The sequence below is a fragment of the Oxyura jamaicensis genome, chromosome 1 (assembly GCF_011077185.1).
Source record: "Oxyura jamaicensis isolate SHBP4307 breed ruddy duck chromosome 1, BPBGC_Ojam_1.0, whole genome shotgun sequence".
NCBI lineage: Eukaryota > Metazoa > Chordata > Aves > Anseriformes > Anatidae > Oxyura > Oxyura jamaicensis.
The window spans coordinates 187,659,930-187,683,447 of record NC_048893.1 but is presented as its reverse complement, the minus strand read 5'-3'; the positions used below and the strand labels follow the sequence as shown (position 1 = coordinate 187,683,447).

The 23,518-nt window shown below is 38.4% G+C and overlaps 1 protein-coding gene across 1 annotated transcript in view; it reads left to right on the top strand.

Annotated features, from left to right (window-relative positions):
* DDX10 (DEAD-box helicase 10) overlaps positions 1-23,518 on the top strand; it is a 189,094-nt gene that overhangs the window by 90,738 nt on the left and 74,838 nt on the right. The window contains exons 14-15 of the mRNA XM_035327036.1: positions 17,328-17,441; positions 19,359-19,520. Of these exons, the coding sequence (XP_035182927.1) occupies positions 17,328-17,441; positions 19,359-19,520 (276 nt within the window). The remainder of the gene's footprint in view (positions 1-17,327; positions 17,442-19,358; positions 19,521-23,518) is intronic.

Below are 23,518 nucleotides of genomic sequence, written 5' to 3'. Positions count from 1 at the left end.
GGGAGAGGAATTATTTCTGCCATGGGAAGTGTGGCCATTTTTTCAGTCGGACTGTTCAAAGTCAGAATTCTTTTATGGCAAATCACTACTGCTACTTTCACTGATTATATTTTTTCCCTTCAAGGAGAAGTGGTTTCTTGTTTGTATTTTTTTGCAATTTGGCTTACTGGATGAATTATTTTTTCAAGTGAAAGTATGACTTTTTCTTCACATACATTTTATTTTAAGCAATGAGGGTGGGACTTATCGAAAGATGAATTTTATTGAAGCAGTGTAAATAAGTGAGCAGATGGATTCTAAAGTTAATCGTCTGTTTTGCATAAGCATATATTAAAGGTAGGTATAAAACATATTAAGAGGAGATACTTGTAGACTGGTTCTGTGTATTTTGTAGTTTTGATTACTAAACACTCAAGTCTTATCCTAGCTGAAATATTGATCTCTTTGCACTAATGGCCTGTAGCTGCCTCATTATTTTTCCCACAGCTGTACTAAATACTGAAACCTACTGATGTTCTAAACAGCAAAGTAGATAAATAAGATAATAAATTATGCCAGTTATCTTCTGGGAACTGCTAAACAGATAGAAAATGTATTATGGTTATGTCCTTGAAAGAAGGTTGCTTGTGCAATGTAGTGTGAACTTTTTATCACGCTCCTTGTCTTGTCCTGATTATTGACTACTGCATACGCTGAGCTGCTTTTTCAATTTAAAAACAAATCAGTCAAATTTCCTTACTGAATAAGGAAAGTTTCATGTTAGACAAAGCATAAGAGACCATTGAACATTATACTGAAATGAAAGATTACTTTTTATCCATAACGATCTCTCAAACTCAGCTTGTCTACATTAGCCTATACTTGGATATGCTTTATTTTATGGTTTTCCTCAGAGTAGTTGAAAATGATAGATAAAAAGAATCTTACCCACATTTCTGTAAATGGCTACAGGAATAAAATCTATTGAACACATGATAAAAAGTTACTGCGCCATAAAAAGATGTACTGTTCAAGCATGGAAGCACAGTAAAAAGTGCTTATAAAAGCATTTCAGAGTTTTTTCCCTACTGGAGTAAGAGTAAGCCATAATATCTGTTCCCTTTTAAGGCAAATCAAAACAATATCTGTGCAGCAATACAAAGGGACAAACCTCAGTTTCTGCAGATAGAGTAGAAAAAATTACTTCCTTCAGCTTGCCTCATGTTATGTATGATCTTTCATGATTTTGGGGAAAAAAAGTATGAAATGCTGTGTTATCTCAAAGTAATATACTTTGTCGTTTTAAACTCAGTGGCTTGTGCAGAAGGTCAAATTGGCTGTTCTTACAAACTGGTCTGTTTGCAACATCCGTATCTGAGTGTATTATCACAGTTACATAACTTGAGAAAATACTTACTCTGGAGAAGAAGAATTTAAATTAGTCTTTATCTCAAGTGGCTCCATCTTGGATTACTGCTTCTAATAGAAAAAGATCACTACCAATCTGGAGAACACGGATGACTAGTTGCTCATCACTGTTTCTTTTTGAGGATCACAAATTACAGAAACATTTTTTCTGCCAGAAAGTTTTGAGAGGATGTTTTTGTTTCATCTTCTAGAATAAGAGCTGTCATTTTGAATGCACGTTTAAAAGCTGTTTTCCACGGTGGCAGTTGATTTGCCTTTGTTCCTGATTTTCATGCTTTTCTAAACTTTTCCTTGGTGTGATCGATGAGTGGCTCTTGACATAATGTAGAAACATTTGCAACTGAAACGGGAAACATTTCTTACCATCCCAGAACTCTTGACTTTCAGACAGACTATTCTTCATGTAATAAATGTCATCTCCTATTAACCCAAGCATTCTCTGAAATGACTTCAGAAAGAGTGTTTTATTTATTTATTTATTTTTGTACGAGATGAGCATTTTCCTTTGTCTCAATCTATCTGGAAACTTTTATGGAGACTTCTAGTGAGATGGCAGTAGGACCAATATGTTAGCCCGTAGGGTCTACATGGAAGGAATAGATCTGTCAGCAAAAACTTTCTTTTTAGAGTAGTGATAACAGATTACTAAGCATAAACTATTTTTTCCTCCTTTTTCTCCTCATCGATTTCAATTATTTTTTCAAAGTCCTTCATTCTCCCTGCAGCAGTTCACTTGACTTGCAGCCTGTAAAGCTGCTCCCGCCGAGCTAGGTGGGCTTCCCCATCTCACTTGAGGGAGAATGACCTTGAGGCAGACTTGGGGGGGGGCGGGTCATGATCGTTGTGCTAACAGATGCTGATGCATCCCCACTGTCTTACAAGCTCCAAGCTGCTCTTTGGTGTGCCTGATGGCTCAAGCTTAGTTCATCACTTCAGACACTGTAGGAATTTGTGTGTGCACCCAGCAGCTTAGCTGAGGCTCAAATGGGATAATTCTTTGGCGGTAGAAAATTGCAATAAAGTCCAGCTCAAAGACATCTGTCAAGAGAGGATTTCTCAGCTTAGGAAAATTTCTCAGAAGACCAGTACATTTTTTGAATTACAAAGATGTGGAGTAAGCCTGAAAAATGGGCAACTTGCAGCTTTTCTTTGGCAGTACTCAGAAAAAGGGAATGGGAATGTGTTATTTAGTCGATACTGCTTAAATTGGTATGATCCAGCTATTGACCTGTGTACCAGCTGTATCCTGCAACAGACTTCTCAACAATTTACTGTGCATCCAGTGGGAAGACTGGGAACATCTCTTTGGACAGCAGATGGTCCGGCACTAAGAGCTGAAATGCTGATGCCACTCCTGCCTCCTGCCTTCATGTGACCTGGTGGCCTTGGGGTGGTGGTGTGGGGAGGGATGGGGATGGCTGATCCAGTCCCACGTGTCTTGCCTTTGGCTTCAGAGCATTTTTTGCTAGGTCAGTGAGGTGTTTGCATCATCTCATTTGTAAAACTTTGTTCCCAAGTTTTAATGGCTTTCAGTTAGCACAAGAGAGGTCTGAGCTATGTATTTTGGTGAATAGCTAACAAGGAACACATTTGCTCATATGTTATTCCTGTAAGATTGATTTTTCTGCCTACACAAAATGTGAAATCCACACAAACTTGAAAGCAGTACAATGAAATTGAAAGAAGAGAGAAGTGTGTAATGTTATATTAAAAAAAGTTAAATTTATAGTGATGAAATAACTGTAATAAGTAGATTATGCTCATTCTTTAAGGTCTGCAAAATCCAGTATGTTCTTTTAGAAATATTTTCTAGAACTTGAATTTCTTTCAAGGATCTTTAAAATGAGTGTTACTGCTCAGATAGATCAACCAGAGCGTAAGATATTTCCCAGTGACAGCAGCAGAGCTGCGAATGCAGCTCGGGAGAAGAGATTCTTTTGAGCGTTAAAATGCAATTAATTACCCTCCAAACACTTTAAGATAAGTAGTATTGTGAATGACACATGCTTGGTCCTCTTTCAAATCATCTGTTGTAACTTAGTATCAAAATTCTTATAAGAATTCTCAAAAGAATGCCCTTGTCCCAGATGTGCTTGTTGTCTTTATTCAGTCTGAGATACTAGAGGTATGCATAGCGTACCACGTGAGTTCATACCGCTGCATTCTGTGGTACCATTAGTACTTGTCAGCTTTTACTGGAAATAGCCTGCCCAGTAGGTCTTTGGGTGTCTATTCATCTTTTTCATGGCTGCTGGAACAGTGGGGGCTCACGGTCTGACTGAAAGTGCCTGGTTCCCTTTCTGCTTCTCCTGCTTCGGTTTGAGCTCTCACTTGAAATTTCAAATTCTGAATGGCCCTTCATCTCATTTTAATGGGTCTGGTTTTCAGAGTTACCCTTTTCTATATAAGTAGCCTGTTGCACGTTCTCTCGAGTTTACACCAGCTCCCAGCTTTGTGTCACTGGGATGCTCTGGGCAGCATGGGGAGCACAGGAGGGGACAGGGAGAGTCACCAGCTCCATGGTCACTTGTCTTTCAGCACAGCTCACTCTAGTCTCAGTCTGTAACTAATTCTTGACGTTTGTTTTAAACTTCAGCTAATACTTTTAAATGTAGTGCTCTGTTACATGTTGCTCTAATATCTAAATGAATTAGTGCGGTTAGATCTCCTTTGTTAAAAAAGCCAAGATACCATTTGTATTACAAATGCGTCTTTGGCATTCCTGTGGTATGCTATAATCTTTATTCCAATTTCTCTTTTGTCTTTGTAATACACCATTCCTCCAAAACTTGTTTTTCTGCTTCACATTCTGTTGAGGTCAGACCGAGGGCCTGTAGTAATGAGGAATAGCCCTAGGCTATGCTTTCTTCCCTTTCACTGCTTTTTGTAGGTATTATCATTTCTGATTCTACACCACCTGTCAGTAAGAAAGATTTATTTAAAAAATCAAAATCTTCTGCCAGATTTGTGATTTTATGGGCTAATAAATTTAGTATTCCAGGATGGAGATTAACTGTCTTTTTTTATGTCTGAATTTAAAAACAAATCATATTTAGTTTTTCTTCCAAGACAGAATAGAGTTCTCGTGTCCTGGTTCCTGGAAGTTCAGTTGGCTTTGCCTGTCGGGTACCACAGTGGTCTTCCTGAAAGCCGAGGTGAAAAGTATTAAACTTTGAAGTCATAGCAAATTTATATTCAGTAGACTCTCGTACTGTTTACCAGATTGACTTTTTTGTTTGTTTTAATGTTAATAGTGTTGCTGGCAAATGATTTACTGCTTCTTTTGCAAAGTCTTGGCTTGTGACCTTCTCTGCATACCTTCAACTTTGTACAGTCAACATGTGTTCTTTGTTGACAATAGGAGTTCCCCCGTTTCTTCTGTCTACTGTCCTCAAAACTAGGGTTGATTATTCTTCTCTTTTGGTCTGGACCAAAATTCCTGGTCCTATTCTCTCTAGGTAAATATCTAAATCCTGAATGTTTTGCCACAAGAACCTTCATACTGAATTAATGCATTTTTTACACCTAATTTCCTTGTTTTTCAAGGGAAGGAAAGTAGATGTCAGTAAATTGAATATGCTTTTTGAAACCTGAATACTTTTCCAGTTCTAAGAAGTGAAGAAGACATTTCCATGTATTGTGCTGCTTCAGAGACACCAGCAAAAATCTTAGTGTACCTCAGCATATCAGCCTACTAAACTTTGGTCGTATCCTGGCAACTGAAGGTATTTTTAGTTCAGTGTTTCGGTTTTTCCATCAGTCTATCACTTTCATAAGTCAAAAAACTGTAAAACTGAAAACTTTTTGGTGACAGACAAACCACCATGGCATTCTAGAGGAATGAGGAAAATGGAGAAAACACAAATATTGAAATGAAGTACCACACCTTCTTGCGTATTTTCTTCTGGCAACATCCCTTCCCATGCAAGAATGAGTAGTATGAAAACTATTGAAGGTAGGAGCTCACAGTATGTGTGTCTGGGACCAGCTGGCCATGGCAATATGATTTACTGAAGGGCTTGTGCCTTGCTCACTTGTAAGTTAGCTCTGAGCCCTCTGACTTGTTCTTAATGGATTCTTAACTCTCTTGTAACTGAGCACTGGGAGTTAGGCAGAGTTTAGGCTATCTGCATATATATTGCTGAAACAATTGAAAACTTTTAATTGCTTCAGCTAGAGACAGAGGAGATGTGTAATGATTTTTAAATTATTTTTTCAAGCAGATTGGAAATACTCATTATATAAACTTCCATATGAATTTGACCTCCTATTAAAAGTTGACTTCTGCAAAGACAGAAGGTGTGGAGGCTTTCAGATCAAAGGCAAAATGTTTTAAAAGTTATGAGAAGGCCGTTTAAACTGCAGGCAGTTTTAGAACCCCACGATAAGTAGTTCCTAGTGCTCTGAAATTTAGTGTCTGGTTATATAGATTGATATGCTTATGGTTATTAAACTCATACAACTTGTGAGTGGGCATCTGTTTTGGCAGGGGTTTCTGCCAGGGCATTCCTGTAGTGGAACAAAAGCTAAATCTTAGCAGACTGATTCAGTCATCTTGACTGTGCCAGTTCAAATGGATGTTGGCCCCTATAATTTTCTCTCATTGTTATTTACTGGCTTTGGAGAGCAGTGGTGGTTTGTGTACTTGTGATGGCAGTGGCACCGTGTACGCTTGTGTTTTTCCTATACTGGAATCTAGAGAGTAGAGGTACTTCTCATGTTTATCAATGCTTGAGAATCTCATTTGATTCTCAAAACAATTTTTGTTCCTTTTCTTACCTGGCTTTTTACCTGAAATTTATTGAAGGAGGAGTTGCGTTTAGCAGCACAGCTGAGACACTGTGGGCTGTTAGTGGAAGAGCTGCTGGTCTCTGCCTGCCTTGCTCCTGCTCCTTCTACGTGTCTGCAGGAGTGCTTGGCTGACCCCTGGGAGCTAAAATGGCAGAACACCATTTGCAGTCATCTTAGTGTTAGCTTTCTGCCAGTTTTATACTCGTAAAGCACCTTTTCTCGGGGGCAGGAAAGGGCCTATGCTAGTGAAGGGCAGTGGTGAGAATATTTGGAAGGGCTCAGGGAGTATGAGACCACTTCTGCTGATGCCATCTTTAGTCTGCATCAAATACCTTGAGAAAGGAGTCAAAGTAGTCAAGCAAAGTTTTTTTTTAAAGGTAGAGTAGTCATGAAATAATTCATAGTCATGAAATAGTCTTTTATGTTTGTTATCATGGCATCACAGCCTTTAGTTGTGAGAAGTTCTGTCTTTTCAGGGTATCCTTGACTGACGTGACAGGAAGAAGCTAGCTACGTTACTTCCAGGCCTCTTGCCAACAGTGAGCAACTCACTCAGATAACCCTTCCTTTTTTCCCTCCTCTTCTGTGCTATGGGTACCTCATGCTTGCTCTGCTACAGCCTTCTCCCTAGCTGGATCTCGCAGGCCACGCTGTTGGTTTCCTTGCTGCTTTGGTTTGTAGAGGAGGCCCTGATGTGCTTTTGAGATGGGTTGTGCTTGGGAGCTAAACTCAGATAAGCCTTGTCTCAAAGGTAAACCCTCCTGGATTTGGCGTCTTTCTCTCGAGTGGCCTCAGTAGTGCCATGCCCAAGTGCAGGCCAGATGAATGCTCTTATTTGTGTAAGTTCTTGGGTATTGAGAGAAATTAGTTTAGAGGCCTCTAAAGGGAAATGAGCATGTACCATCTATTTCAATCTAAAGGTGAAATAAAGTAATGATGATTATCAGCACTAGTCTACTGCTGAAAAACTTGCACTGCTCAAATAAAAAATAATGTTGGGTGTTTCGAAAGTATATCAAGACTTTGCTATTTACAGCAATAGCCCATTAATTATCAGACCATAATGATATTATTAAATGGGCATAGCTTTCAAATTTCAGTTATTGATTGTGGAAAAGGAGACAGAGGGAGAAAGCTGAGGTAAATATATTTATCTTTGCAAAGTCTAATCTTTTAAGGAGCCTTGGCTGCTGCTGTGTTCCTGCTGCCACACATAATGGCTTTAGGGGGAGAAAGGGTTTGTTCTGCTAGTCACAGGTGGTAAAATATGTTCAGCCTTAAAGAAAAACAGCATGAAAGAGTAATCTTCTCATCTCCCCCTTTTGACCTGAGATTCCTCTGAAGAGTATTTTAAGCCATAATTTTAATGATGTTACGGCATGTATTTAAACCTTAACTGCTTTAGTACAACTGTCACTTTTTTAGAAAACCCTTTTATTCCTGTTGGAAAATACAATAGCATAAAAGATGGGATCTTTATTCTTTAAGTAAAAAAGCCTCAGATTTTCTCTGTTTAGTTCATTAAATATCAGCTCAACATTGCCTTCTTGCTGTAGCATTTAGTGTTTGCATTTCTCTGAATATTTCAATTTTATTCTCTTGCACTAGGATACTAAGTGCCTCTTGGGAGAGAAGGAGCTATTCTGGATATTTTGGAGACTGAAAAAGTACAAATGGAAGGAAGTTCTGCTTTTTCAATGTACCTGAAGGGCTTAATGGTTCTGTTAATCTTAAAACAAGGCAGCACTCCCCTCCCCTTTCTACTTGGCTTGCCTCCCTCCCATTTTAAATCTGGGTCTTGTTCCATGTTACTTAATGGGGGGGGGGGGGATGAATAGGCAGGATTTTCCAGCTGCTGAAAAGTGAGAAATTATCTCAACATTATTATTGCTGGAAATCTGAAATGGAACAAAAGGTGCAAAGCAGTTGCTTCTCAACTTTACATTAGTATTTTGTGAGTTTGGGGACTTTTTGGAAAGTGACAGAAGAAGACGTGTAAGTTAGAAGTGATTTCTAATGTAGTTCAATATGGAAGGCATGTTTATGCTTTTATTTCTGGTTTGCCATGTTTTGTTGGAAACAACATCCTGATGATGGCCTCTTCTTGCTTACCTAAAGCAGAAGCTCTGGAATAGGGAATGTGAGTAGCAGTCAGCTAAATCATATTTGCTTGCTAATTGATGTTGTATGAGGGACTTCTCTTCATTTACTAAGCTCCAATCCCCAGCTTAGGATAACTGCAAGTGATTAGACTGCTCAACATTTTACTTGGCTGTAGAAGAGGGTGAGAATTTGCTGGCTACTGTGTTTGTTAGATTTTATCAAAGACAGTCATGTTCTGATGATGCAGCAACTTGTGATGACATAGGGAGGGGAGGAATGACAACATTTTATGTCCTGAATTGGCAGAACAGCTACTAATTAGTAGTTGTTAATCATCATTGTATACATCTTGTATATTAACAGTCTGAGGTCGTCTTTGGATTATTACATGTGAGAATTAGCACATACAAGTTTCTTTTAAGTTTATCTTTCTACCAACTCTAATCACAGGAGTAAATATGTGTTTATATGTTTGGCTTTGAATTACAGGCTTTTGAAATATCTTATTCTTCATTGAGTTAGACATAATTATACTTTAGCTTTCTTTTTGCCAAGGAATATATAAAGTACTTCACTATTTTGTTACACCTCTCTTTAAAGCACATCGTCTTGTGTTGCTTCTTAGCTTAATGCTTTAGAAAGGGAGGTCATTGCTGCTAATGCTTATAGGATATGGAGATTTTGGGGCTAACACAACATCAGTACCACAAAGTTCTGTATTAAACAGAGACATCTTTCAGTGTGAGATCGAATTAATATAACTCAACAAATTTCTTAGTGATTTCTTAGTGACAGTAAAACGATGTGCAGTGACTTTGCAGATCAATGTTAAAAGCTGTTTGTTGGTATATAAGCAGAGCTATGTGTACAATCATATAATTCACAATAATCAAAGTTGCTTTTTTGGTAAACGTGGGCCCTCTTTAGCTTTTACTAAAACTCCCAATTTTAAGTTTTGATAGCAGTTGCTGAAATGAATGATCGAGTACAATGCGGAATATGTATTCATCTATATAAAAAGGGCAGCAATTCAGTAGAAAACAATTCTGTTTGTTTTGAGTGTTTTAGAAGTGTTCTAGAGAAATACTGCTATATGCTGTCAATTAGAAAGGGGGGTATGATTCATCTTTGAAGAACGATTTAATAAACCTTTCTGTTAAGCTGAGTTTTTAGCTGTGGCTGGAGTGAAGTATTGAGCATGGATCCATTCCTTTCTGTTGTCATTTGTCTATATATGGGTAAAAATGATCTTCTGATTAAACTTTATTTTTTTTTGAAACACAAAGCATAGTAAATATCTGTCTACATATAAAAACCAAACTCATCACATAAATTTATTGCAGAAAATTCCAGTTGATTTAGCAAATTGTAAGCTGACAAGTCTTTTGTTCCTCACTTTTATATTGTGTGTTTGACTGCAAGATTTTAATCTCTTAGCTTTAATCTCTTCAGCTTCCATGGCTTAATTTAATTTGTTTTATAGGAAATAAAAGTATGTGGTTTATTAAGATAGTACGCTCTAACCTAGGTCTTAAACCCCATCACATACAAGTTCTAATGAAACTCAGATTCAGATGTAATCTTCTGTCCTAATGGTAATCAAAGGAACCAAAGAAAACATCATCCAAGCGTGTGGTTGCCATAGCACAATTCTGTCCTAGCTGTGCGTTCTTCTATCTGTTGTTGTTTCTGTGATCTGAAGGGCAATTTAAACTGGAATGATAGTGTGATGAGCTGCTAGTCTTGGGCTCTTTGTCCGTAATGCAGGTAACAATATCAAAGAGCCATTATTAGAACTTTTCCTTATTTCCTCCTCCTCTTCTTCTTTTTTTTTTTTTTTTTTTTTCCTGGTACGACTCTGGGAGGTGCAGTATGTGTGCTGTTGTGTATGGTGAGAGCTGTTCTTTTGAATACTGACCAGGGCTTACCCTTATTTACACAACTGTAACTAACAGCCAACTTCAGCCTATGTTCTTCTACCCCAGAAAGTAGTCTCATTCAGAAGCATCTCTTTTACTACATTTAAAAAGTAAATAATGCATGCATGCAGCAACTAATGTAGATGTCCAAAATTTCCCTTCTCAACCTGTAACATTGCTTAAGGAATTACCAGAAATTAGTTTTGACTTGGTGCTTTTTCAAGTGTCTTGGTTGGAGGCTTGTATGATACTACTTAAAAACAAAATAGCAGCTCATCCCCTGGAAGGAAAAACACCCCAAAACAATAAAAATCGTTCCACCCTTCTAATTTAAGCCATCAGTTGAAAAATTCAAGATCATGTTGGATCTTGATACTTGAATGATGCACTTTAAAAATTCACAGAGAAGCAAATAAAACAAGATGTAAGGAGTGCTGCTTTTGTCTGTTGAGCAGCAGCCTGGCTACATCCTTATATTCACAACCATCATGGTAAAAGCTGTGTTTGGTACAGCTTGTGGATGCTGTGCAAGCTTGTTGGGTAACACCTGTAAATTTGACCTTCCTAATTCTTAAAGAGTTTATTAAAAAATAATAATAATAAAAAAGTTCTTCACCAAAACAAAGTTAGCTTTGCTTGTATTACGTTAAAAAAAGAAAGAGCTGTGACTGGGGGAGCTGTGTGGTGCAAACAGAGGCCTGGTTTGAAGGGCACCGCGCAGCTGCTGCTCAGTGGCATCAGCTTGTTCTGGTGCTCAAGTCCATGGATAGCCACTTGTGGCTCATCAGCATCCAGCAGGAATCGGGAAGGACTGAACCAGCTGTCCTGGCGGAGCAGCATCCACCAATGTCATTATGGTCAAGCTGCATCCTAAGCCCCCCAGGTTTCTGCTTCTCTGATCCTTTCTACTCCTGCTGCTGGGAAGGCAGATGACTGGTTGGGCCAAACTGTATTTCTAAGAGGAAATCTTTTTTTTTTTTTTTTTTTTTTTTTTTTTTTTAAAAATGATTTTGCAGGTGCTTAAAGTGATGTGGGCTGGAGTTTGAAATCTGGTTATTTTGCTTCTCTTGCTATTTTCCTTCCCATGCTTTATAATTATGTGTAGGAGGCTAAAGTTTGTGTCCCACTGCTGCTTTTATGGTTCAATATCTGTCAGCAGGAGTGAAAATTTCTCTCTCTAACCTTATCTAGGTTGTAAGTAATTAAAAATGTCATAGTCTGAGTTTGAGTTTTTGGGGTTGAGAGGTAATGGTTCTGGTTGGAGGATACTGAATCTTCTGAGAGTTCCGTAGTGCCCGTCAGGTGAAAGCACTGGATGTGTGCTCTATGCTGTGCAAAGATGAAGGCAGCCTTTCTCGTTGTCTAGGACAAGGCACCTTAAATTTGGCAGGATGGTGTCTTATTCTGTGAAGAATGACTTCTGAGTCTGAACTCTGCAGCCTGACAGGAGGATTGAAATACTCTGCAGTAATACAGATGTGACAATCCTTGCTCCTGTTCTGGGCACTTTCATGAAGAAATGGTCTGGTGGGAGGTGTCCCTGCCCATGGCAGGGGGCTGCAATTAGATGGTCCTAAAGGTCCCTTCCAACCCAAACCTTTCTGTGGTTCCGTGAAATACAAAACAGGTGTGTGACATTGAGTACCGAATCGATTTGTGTTTCTCAGAGGCTGCTGCTGCTGAATTCTGGGTAAAAGTAATGTGATAATGTTGGGAGAGACAAAAATAATAATAATAATTCCAGATACACAGCTATTCTTCCTAGTAATTGCAAGGTATAAGCAGGGGAGAAAAGCCACTCCAAGAAAACTAGGAAAGCAGTAATGCTTTTTATACCTAACATGATTAAAGAATTGATTATAACTTTTTTTTTTTTTTTCTACTGATATTTTACCCTGCCACTATAATGCTGTCCTGTCTTAGGCAGCTTCTGTAACAAATGCAGTGTGCTTGCTTTCACAGGCTAGTGCAGTTGGAATTAAACAGGCAAACTGTAGTTAGAAAGAACCAAATGTTATGCTTAATGGTTTATAAGACCCTAAGCCCGAAGGCCAAAGTAAATGTGTTTGTCTTGGTTAGGGTAAGAGACTGGAAATGCTTTGAGTTGTTGAGTATTACATACTCCAAGTCTAAACTATTGACTTTATCAATGGTGTTAATTGTATCAAATGTATCAATATGGAAAACCATTCCATAGTAAAATAGCAAAATTTAGTGACATTTCTGTTTCTGACGCATTGTCTTTTCAGCAAAAAGTTGTAATTGAAAGATAGTAAGTTCCTGTATCTGAAACTTGTCAGTGTCATCATGTGAAAAACCCTTTTCACAGAGATTCAGCTAAGATCTATTAAACCAGAAGACAAAAACCTGCTTTTTCTTGAAGGAAAAAAATACCTTGCTGCATGTTAGCTGTTTTGTTCTGGATTGTATATCAAAATATTTTAATTTTCTGTGCTTCTAAGAACTGATTTTTCTTCTAAATCATTCCACAATCCAGCAAGCCATCCAGCATGAGCATGTGTGAAAGGAAAGGGGAATTTAGGCTTTTGACTACTAATAATGGAAAAACCCCAATGATGAAGCTGAGCCGACCTTTTATGAAATTTTGGTAAACTCGTCCAACCAACTTCTAATGGTTGTTAGACAGTGTTTTACAGGTTAATGATCACTTTGATCTTGTTTTATCTGTTTAACAATCACCACATGTTTATAGAAGAAAACCTGAGACTTAAGGGCCTTATTTGATGGGCATGGGGCAATGTGTACATGCTAGTTAACAGGAGGTAGTTGGTTCTAATTAAAAAGGAAGCAGGACAAGGGGCAGTTGCCACAAAATGGAGCACAGGAAGTTCCGCACTGACATGAGAAAGAACTTCTTCACAGTGAGGGTGATGGAGCACTGGAACAGGCTGCCCAGGGAGGTTGTGGAGTCTCCTCTGGAGATACTCAAGGCCCGTCTGGTCACCTACCTGGGCACCCTGCTCTAGGGAACCTGCTTTGGCAGGGGGGTTGGACCCGATGGTCTCTTCCAACCCCTACAATTCTGTGATATGCCCACTGTTGTTTCAATTTGTGTTACCAATTTGAGTTTACCCACAGAATCCATTTAATATCTCATAGTAACATAAAATCCCAAGCCTAGGTCATGGATGCTTCTGGTTTATTAGATGGTGTAATTCAGCTCTAGAAATTGACTTACTGAGGTAGATGTTAGTTGAGCAGGTTTTGATGCGCAGCGTTTTCTGGGTGAGCAGGTCAGTGTGGGGAGTGGCCATGCGCTCTCAGCCCCGTGCCTTGCTCTGTTTCTGGCAGCAGCCTTGATGTCGGCAGAAACTTTCTGTCCACCCATGTCTGCTGGTGTGGTGGTGTTTCTGCGTGCACAGCCTGTCACCTCAGACTTCAGCTTCCTGTTTTCTGAGCAGTTAGAGAGGAGGCATCGCTCCTGCCAGAGCTGTGTTCTCTGCAGCGCTTGGGGTTAGCAGAAGGAGGAGATATTTTGGCAGTCTCCAGCAGCTGGTGGTGTCTGCTGCTGGGGTGAACTCATTGTGAAGAAAACTGATGAAACCATGAGGGTTAAATGCCAGTCTGCTGCTCGTAAATTGTCAGGTATCTTCCAGGACAAGAGATTTTCGAAAATGGGAACTGAGCAAGCAGAATGGATTGAAAAACAGCTGGCACAGAAGATTATGAAAACCTGAGGTCTGCCATCCACTGCTTATGTGCGTGCTTCGTTTACTGTGGATGAATCAGAGTCTCCCCGATGGGGACCTGATGGTTTAACGTAGCTGTTCAAGTGCAGGGTCAGAGCTGAGGCAGGCAGTGGCATGAGGGATTTGGGTGAGGGCAGTGTGGTGGGCATAAACGGCAGGGCTGAAGTAGCAGGGACTGCAGGAGGGCTGTGGGTGGGAGGAGGCCGCGTGCTGAGATGGATGGAAACAACCCATCGTGTGCCGAAACGGCGGCTGGGTGGAGAAATGCCTGGCTCAGGTACATTCGTGGGTGACGGCAGCCACTGAAGAGAGGAGATGTGGGAATTAGATGCTCTGAAAAATGCTTCTGGAGACATGTGAAGGAGAGACTTAAGGAACAGGCTTTAGGGCTGTAGGGACTCCAGAGCAATGTGAGAGATGTCCCCAAGAGAGGCCTGAAGCAACAGTCATGGGATCCCATGGTAGCTCCATGACTATATACACACTGTAGCCGACTTACCTGGCTCTTCTGGACCCTGTAGAGCACAGGATTGGTAACCAGGTGGGACAGGGAAGCTGCGAGAGGAACCACAGCACTAATGTCCCCCTGGGCTGTGCCACTCCTGCTGAACAGCAAGTCATGTAATTCACAAAATTGGGCCTATATCTGTGATCACATGTTTTGGTGTAAAGGAAGCCTTGATATGCATCTTTTCTGAAGTGTGGCCAGTTTGGTAAAGCAATGAAAGTGCCCTAATAGAGAATAGTTTAATTATCTATGAGGTATGCAGAACTTCGTACTGATGCTTTTCCTGTATTCTTATCATAATCTTTTACCTTTCATTCATGCTGCATTTTGTACATCTGCTGAATTCATACGCTGATCTTACGCTGTGCTTTTATGTGTATAGTAAGGGAATTTAGTTTCCCATTTGTTTCTTCCTCCTCTTGTTCCTTCTCTTTGTCTGGAAAATCTGACCGGTCTCGTTTGTTTCCATGTTACTTTGCAGCAGCAAAATACTGCTTCTCAAAATCACACAAAACAGGGCAGGGATGGAGGTACCACTAAAAATATTACAATTGTATGTGCGTTAGACACTCCATTGGGTATCCGTGCTCTTTAGCTAGCAAATCTTTTTACATCAACATATTATGCTGGTACCAATAATACTGGCAATGCAGAAATGAAAGAAGATTTGAAAAAAAGGAAAAGAAAACTAAAAGCAAATGGTGAAAGAAAAAGATATAAGAATAAGTATTGTACCAGCTTGAAGTACATCCCTCTTTAAATTCTTCCCCTGGACAATTCCCATTGTTCTACTAATGAGTTGACACGCTGAGGTAAGGGTTTTATGCTTCTGTAGACTCTCAACTTTTTGTGCTTTTGGGATAAGCAACAGGAGCGAAGGAATAGCACAGCTTCCTGAGCTATTAAAGGTGTGTCTAAGACCCAGCAGTATTACCTGCACAGTGCAACAAAACTCCTGTGACAATACTGGGATCGTGAGTGCTGCTACAGTTACTGCTTTCTATAATAGATATGGTCATTACTTGATAACACAGCTCAGTAGCTGTCACAAACCTTTTTTCCTGTTAGGAAGACTGTAATTTTTCTCTTCTGTAGCTTGTATTTCAGTGCATTAGTGTACTGACCACAACGACAGTGACTTTCTGATTTTTTTTGCTCCCTTTTATAGTGGATTTGCTATAGAATACAAAACCGATTAAAGTGACCATAATAATATTATTATCATTATTATTGTAATAATGACAATAATAGTAATAAAGAGGCTTGTCTTTTCCTTTTTCCATCTGGTTGTTTTGACCACTTCCCGCTATTTATCAGAAGTTTAGGCTGGTTTTCAGGCAGTCACTTTTTCCTGTGTAGTGGAGCTTTGCAGTCTTTACAGGATTATGACAAGCCTTCTCCTAAGGAGCCTGTGCATATTCCAGTGGAACAGCTTTTGATGTCTGTTGCAATACTTGCTGCAGTGGCAGCTGTTGCTTCAAATGTCTGCTGTATGTGTTATCCCATTACCCATCTGAACAATTACGGCTTTTGTTCTTGTTGGAGGGAGAGTTCTCAGGAAAAGAGCTGGAGGTGAGGAATCTCCACCTTCTTTGGCTCCGTGGCGTTCTGCTGCTGCCATCACATGGGAGGCTCTCTGAAACCTTTGTGGACCATCTGTGGACCTGATGTTACTTCTGTAAAATGCGATGGAAAATAAATTAATCAAAATGGTCCTCCCACAGTCACAAACTACTTCAAAAATCCAAAAATACTCTAGGAAAATCCTCAGTCTCTGTTGAAAATAGGAATGACCTTGCTCCCCTCTCCTTTTCAACAGCAAGATTGAGTGCACAAAGAATTAACATAATTTTAGGATGTGTTTTATACAGGGATACTGTTTTGCTGATGATATTTGCTTTTTCTGGTCAGTTTTGGTTTCTTCATGGTAGCAAGGAGGGAATAACTGCTATCTGTTGGAAACAATGTCTGTGGATTTCAGTCTTTTAGTTTCCCTGGTATCTTCAGCACTTAAAACTTTACTGAACGGGTTGTTAGTCACTGGAATGGGCTGCCCAGGGAAGTGGTTGAGTCACCATCCCTGGAGGTCTTTAAAAGATGTTTTGCTGTAGAGCTTAGGGATATGGTTTAGTGGAGGACTTGTTAGTGTTAGGTCAGAGGTTGGACTCGGTGATCTTGGAGGTCTCTTCCAACCTAGACTATTCTGTGATTCAGTGATTCTGTAAAACTTTCTCCTGTGATGCTAGTAGCATTTATGGTTCTAAAGTTTGTTAAATGCTAGATTTCTTAAACATCTCCTAGCACCTTTATGCCTTGCAATCCCACTGCAGTGCAGAACAGAAATTATGAAATATAAAGGTTCTTGAATGGCCTCTTCTACCTTTCATTGATGCAGAAATAGGCTGCTGTGAATTACTTTCATCGCCTGAGGACAAGTGAGATGAAAGTGATCTGATCAGTGGTGGCTAATGGCTTCAGTCAGTTATGCTGGATTTCTTGTATGACGAGGCTTACCAGATGACAGCATATGCTGGCAAATTTAGTGTCATTGTTCCAAAAAGGTACATGAGATTCGCATGAGTCTGGTGTCCTGCTGCTGGGAGGATTTAGGGATGCTGAATTTTTAACAATTAATGAGTTCATCATGATAGAACGAGTTTATGAAAAACAAGTTTTAAGAAAAATGTCTAAAGAAAAATGTCTATTAGCTAATGTTCAGTTGGCGTCATTCTTGCATTCATGTTTTAGCAATTACATTTTAATGCCTAAATTGCTTTTATAAAATTTAAAGCATATGCTCTATTTGTCTCCCCCTACCCCCCCCCCAAAAACAAAAACAAAAAAAAAACCAACACACACCAAAGAAATCTCATTTCGTCTTTTATACAGAATGCATCAAACTCAAAGATGAAGAAAAAAACAACCAGAACACAAGAGGCCAAAAAAATCTTGAAGAAGAAATTTAAAGTCAACACAAGAATAGTTTTTACCGAAGATGGAGAGGTAAGATAATTCAGAATAACTGTATTTTGGTGAGAACTGAATTTGTAGTTTCTGTGGAGAAAAAAGTGCATCTATGTATTTTTTTTTAAAAAGCTTTTCAAAAGTGCGTGGTTCTTATAATTGGTTTAAGTTTTGCTAAAGTGTTCAGCTTCCATTTATATTCTATTCCACAGAGGAAAAGAGGAATGCTGAGCATGAACATGTTTTACATTAGTATTTGTAAGTTATTTGGATGAGAGCTGTTACTACACTTTGCTATCTGTACTTCTTTCCTGCCTATTATCCTCAGTTTCAGGTGGAATAGAGAACCTATTTTTACTTACAGGTAGGTAATGCTATTTTCCTATAGGTAGTTGCCAGAGCTCTCCCAGGTCAAGTTAACTTACTGGAATTAGAGGAAGTCCTTGGTTTTCTTTCTAACATTCATTATTTCTAGATGGGAAATGTTGTTAGAAAACCTAAGGGAGTACCAGATTTCTGCCTACTGGTGCTGATGCAGCAGTGCATTGAAATTTGCCAGTAATTTAATTGGATCTTTTAATAGCCCCTGGAAAAACGTATTGATTTTATACAGCAAGGAACTACTGTGGATTGCTAGTCACTGTAGGGTTTCATTGTGGTGATAACCTCAGGAGCAAGTCTCCATGCTCCATAAACTTTCCTAACATTTGATTTCACAGCTTCAGATGTGTACATTGTTTTTCCACTTCCAGCACTAAGAAGAAAGTAATGCTTTTTTTTTTTTTTTAAACTCTATATTAATTTCAGTAAGGCATAAACTGAAAGAGAGGTCACCTTTACAAGTTGTTCATTTGCTTTTGTCACCAAATAAAATAAAAATTTTGTATTGCAGATGAAGGGGGTATAGCCATATAATTACTGTTATTAAACCAAATTTAAAAGGTTTTAGAGGTTGCCCCATTGACTGAAAATGATTTAGATATTTTTAGATATTTAAATAGATATTAGATTAGATTTAGGTATTCAATAGATACTCATTTAGATATTTTTAGATATTCAAAAGTAGTTGTCTCATATGTGCAAATGCTTCATGTGTCCATACAATGAAGCAAATAGGATGTGGAGCAAAAATTAGCAGAAGGACTGTATTCAGAAAAGTGTAACGGTAGAGAAGATGTTTGTAAACCGTACTTGTTTAAGGTAAGAAACTTTGCTTCTGTTCCTGCTTTTTTGCTGGGCTATAGAAAACTGTACTTTCAAGTTTTACTGTTCCTCTCCACATGCTTCTGTTTAAAAATAAATCTCCTTTAAGAAATGTAACTTCCTAGCAAATACAATTACACAAAGTCCATTTTATGAAAGCAAGTGGAAACACTTGGTTGGTATAACCAGGATCCAGCTGATTAACACCCTATGTGCATTAGAGAGTCCTAAACATGCTTTTACATTTGTTCCCGTTTTTACAAACTATCTGAAAGACATTCAGTATTTTCTGTCACGTAGCTTATTTTTTAATGACTCTGTGGTTAAGTTTTATTGGATTTTTATCTCCATTAATATATTGGAATATTGATAATTGACTTGAAAGTATACTGTTTAAATTTACTGACGTTCTGTTCTGCCTGATTTTGGAGAATCATTTCTTGAAAGCAAATACCATTTTTCTCTCCAGATAACTAACGTGGTTATAAATTATTTATGCCATTAGGCAAAGGGAAAAAGTTCCAGTGAATCTATTAAATATAATGAAGACTTTTTATTTTTAAATACTTGCTTTTGACTGAATGTGATGTTGAGTAAGGTATCTGAGTTTGTATTGTTCAAAATACTTTTTTTTGCTTTGCAAGTGGTCTTTTTATTTAGTCCAGAAAAAATAATGTGTTGGACTACTTAGGACATAAAAACTTTCATGTTCAAAAACATTTCTAACCATTGTTTTTCTTACCTATAATCCAGTTAGTGCAGCAGTGGCCACCTGTGCAAAAATCCAGTTTGGCAAAAGCAGATGAAGAAGATGATGCCAGTGGTATCAACCTAGATAAAGTGAAAGAGATACTGCGGGAAGAAGACAAATTTGACAAAGAAGAATACAGGAAGAAAATTAAGGAAAAACACAGGGTAAGTTGATTTCTTCCTCAGTTGTTGAAGTGCAGAAATAGATACTGTGATATAGATTACTCAGTGAGGGAAAATACTTAAATGTATTGCACGGTAAGTGCAGTGCAAGTTCATTTAAATTCACCAGTGTTTTCAAGGCTACAGAGGACACAGAAAGATTGTTCTGACATTGTAAGTAGCTGGATAACATAAAGCCATATACGACACCAGTTGCTGATAACAATGTGTCTTTATTTACAACTTAAAAATCTTGTAAGAGTTTAGTGGGAACATTTTTTTATTTTTTTAAATATAAACAAGTGTTCAGTGGAAGTGTTTGCTTGACAAAAAAAAAAAATCCTCTAAAAGTGTTTGGGGAAAAGGGGAATTAAAAAAATATCAGAAATGTCTCTAGACTACCATGAGCTCAACATTCAGTAATAAATTTCACGTATGCAGAAGTGCTGACTTCTTACATCAGTGTTATTAAGGCTCTTGGATTTTTTTCATGATTTATTCAATGTCGTATAATTTTGGCTTTAATGTGGAAACTTTAGTAACTGCAGTTGTGCATTTAAAAAAAAAAAAAAACAACAACAAAAAAAAACACAACAACGAACACTGGCATTTAAAAACATTTACATTACATACCATATATTTGCAAATTGCTTCTGGACTATTTGTCGTTGACCAAAGCAGAATTTTCTGACCTTGTCACGTATGGAAGACCATTGAATGTCTTTAGTGCTCAGTGCTGTTCTGTTAGACATTGTGAGAAAGGTTTGGATTTCTCCAGGTCATGAATAAAGGCGAGATCCTAGAACCACATGTGATAAAAGGCCTAATATACTCAAAGCTCCTGTTTTCCAAAGCATTATAAAGTGTTTTATTGCTCTGCTCTGCAAATGCTGACTTTATCCAGTTTGACTTTACCCACTAATTGCTAGTGATTGATGCTGGATGTACTAGTGTCTGTTAAGGTTTGCATTTAAACAAAATAATTCAGAGAGGATTTATGAAATCTTCAAGTTACATTTAGGCACAGAAGTATTCCAGCTAAAGTCAAAGCATACTTCACACACTTAATCTGAAAGTCTACCCCTATAATTTGTTATAATGATCTGAGGACCATGAAAATCTCACCTTGTTTTTCATTAGTGAAGTGTTGCATTTGAGGGTAGCTGCAAAGATATAATCTATTCTCTATCATACAGGTGAAATCATAGTTAATTTTGCAGGAAATAATGGCATTAGATTTCAAAGATGCAATTTAGTAAATAGGGAAGAAGAGACTTATGTATGACTTTGCAATCAATCTGCTACTTACTCTCAAATTCATATACTTTTAGTGATGCTGTTGTTTGATAAAAGACTGTAATGATTAAATACTTCATCAGCTGGTCTGTTAACACATCTTTGTCTTTATAATGCCAAGGAGAACAAATGACATTGATCAGATGTTTACTTGCATTTAAAAAAAACAGTATTTCACCTGTTGAGATGCAATGATGAGAGAACGCATCTTTTTGAAAGCCAGACAAGCACAATGAACAGAACATGCTACATCATAAATATTTATATATTTTTTCTAATTGTGAAAAGTGTCATATTTCTTGTAGCCTGCCTTACTGCATGAATGTTTTTCGCATTACAACTAATTTTTATTCGTTAGGAAGAGAAAAAAAAAAGGTAGTGTAACAAAAAGAAAAACATAATTTTGAAAAAAAGGCTTTTGATTGAGGGACTGTGAAATGTGTCTAGTTTTAAGTGCTGCCTTACTGCTTTCAGGCATTGCATGCACATTCAGATTTTTTATTTTTGGCTTAACTATTGGAGGTAAAAGTGTTCCTTACGGTAAATTCTTTGTATGTGACATAGCATTCGGTTTCCTGATTGTCATTTAATTTTTGAAATGGTCTTAAAAATTTTTAGAATCATAATTTTTCACTTTCCCATATTTAAAGGAGATGAAATTGGAAGGGTGGACAGAAGGGACAGGAAATAGATTTCAGGGTTCCCTTTGGTAGGGTCTCATTTGCTTCCTCACTGTCTCACTAACCTTGTGGTTGAAGATGATGTTCCACCCTCACTTTAGAATGCATTCAAGTTTGAGATGCTAATTCATTTTCAGTAGAAATTAATCGACCTTTTATAAGGTAAAGTAGCATGGATTTAATGTTTTTGTTACTATACCTTATTACTAAGACGTGCTTTATGTCTGGGGCAGCTGACAGCGAGCTGTTGCTGCTTAGGAAAGAGTTTTAGTAGTAATAGTTGGGAGAATGTGTCAAATCCTTATGTTTTGTCTGATGTGAGCAGAAGCAAATGGTATTTCGTTCCTCTAAGTCATTTTAAGCTGATCTAGTGATCAGAAGAGCCACTCTTCGATGACTCTTGAGGAAGCTATATTGTTATTACAGAGGGCAGATACTCAATTTTTTCTGAACAGAAAATGTGTAATTAGTTAATCCACACTATGTGGAGAAGGTCTTTGGCATAAATCAGAGATCACAGATAAATGAGTATTACAGGTAACTGTATTTTAGGGTATCCAGTGTTAGCCATTGAGTTGTAACTGGTATTTTTTGGAACTTATTGCACTGCCAACAGGGCAAGTTGTCAGGCCTGCAGTACCAAAAATGCTAGGGAGCAGACAGGAGCAGTGGAGGGTGTTTAAGACTGGGCCAAGGGAAACCTCATTATTTAAAATTTGAACTGCCTGACAATAAACAGGAATTAGGTGGCTAATTTACATCGACTACACAGTGGTGCTTAAAAATACCCACCTCATAACGTTTCCCTTCACAACAGGTAACAGAATCAGTAAATGGCAGAGACTTGGCAGAGTTTGAACCTCTGACTGTGATCACAGTGATGTTAGGGATGAAGAATTGTTGAATACAAGTATTGTGATTGTGTCGGACAGGAGCCTGATCATTGTCTGAATTTGCTATTAGAAGTTTGTGTGTGTCAGCCTGATGGACTAGCTGCACATGTTATTTTGTAGCCTCACTTGGAGGGCGAGGAGGAAACCTGGTAGAGATTCAGGTGTGTTACTAACAAAGGACAGGGAAGCAACAGACTTGTAGACTTTATCTTTTTTTATCCTTTACTTTGGGAAGGTAGGGATGTCTTAGTGCTCCTTCATGTGTCATTGAGAGAAGAACTTCTGTGCTATAATCTAGAGGAGACATTGAATTTATTTGATTTCTTGTTTTATTTTCTTGAGTGAATTTATACATTGAGGCATCTGTGTACAGTTTTGGTCTCAAACCTGGTAGTAAGTATGGTTATTAGGGAGCACATCATTAGCAGCTAAATTTGGATTTATTTGAATTTCGTGTTTCTGAAGTTGTGTATGCAGCCCTGTCTGTATAATGAGAAATACAGAAACAGCACAATCTAGTTGGTTAAAAACTGTACCAAAAGACAGGAATTGTGGCGTGTTGTTGTGGTGCTAGCTGGTGGTAAGCAAGTCACTTATCTCTGCCGACATCTTCTTGCCTGCAAGGCACAGTTAATGGTAGTTGCACCATCCTGAGGCACAGTGCGAGCTGATGAGTGCTCCTAGAGAACTAAGTGCAGAAGCACTTCTTACTGACAAATAATGCAGGAGCAAAGTAGATGGTGAACAGATATTAACTGAGGAGTGCTGAATCAAAATGGCATGTATCTTTAAGCCTTGACTTGGATGGCACTGCGTTGGGACACATTTAATCCATCCTCAGGTTGCTTTTTAATGGATTTAGTCTTGTAACCATTGAATTGAGGTTAGACAGCTCCCATGGCAGTCTGTGATGCAGGGTAATACAGAAGTTATAATCACTGTACTGCAAAAGCTCAGTTTGTAAGTCTGAAATTCCTACTGTTGGATAGTGTAAAACTGTGACAACATTTATCCTTTGTAATGAGAACACAACAAAGTGTCTTGGGAATCAGGTGTGTGCAGTAGAAGCGAGTGCAAATATTTAGGCATACCATGAGTGACTTCAGCCCATGCCTGTTTCATAACTTTGACG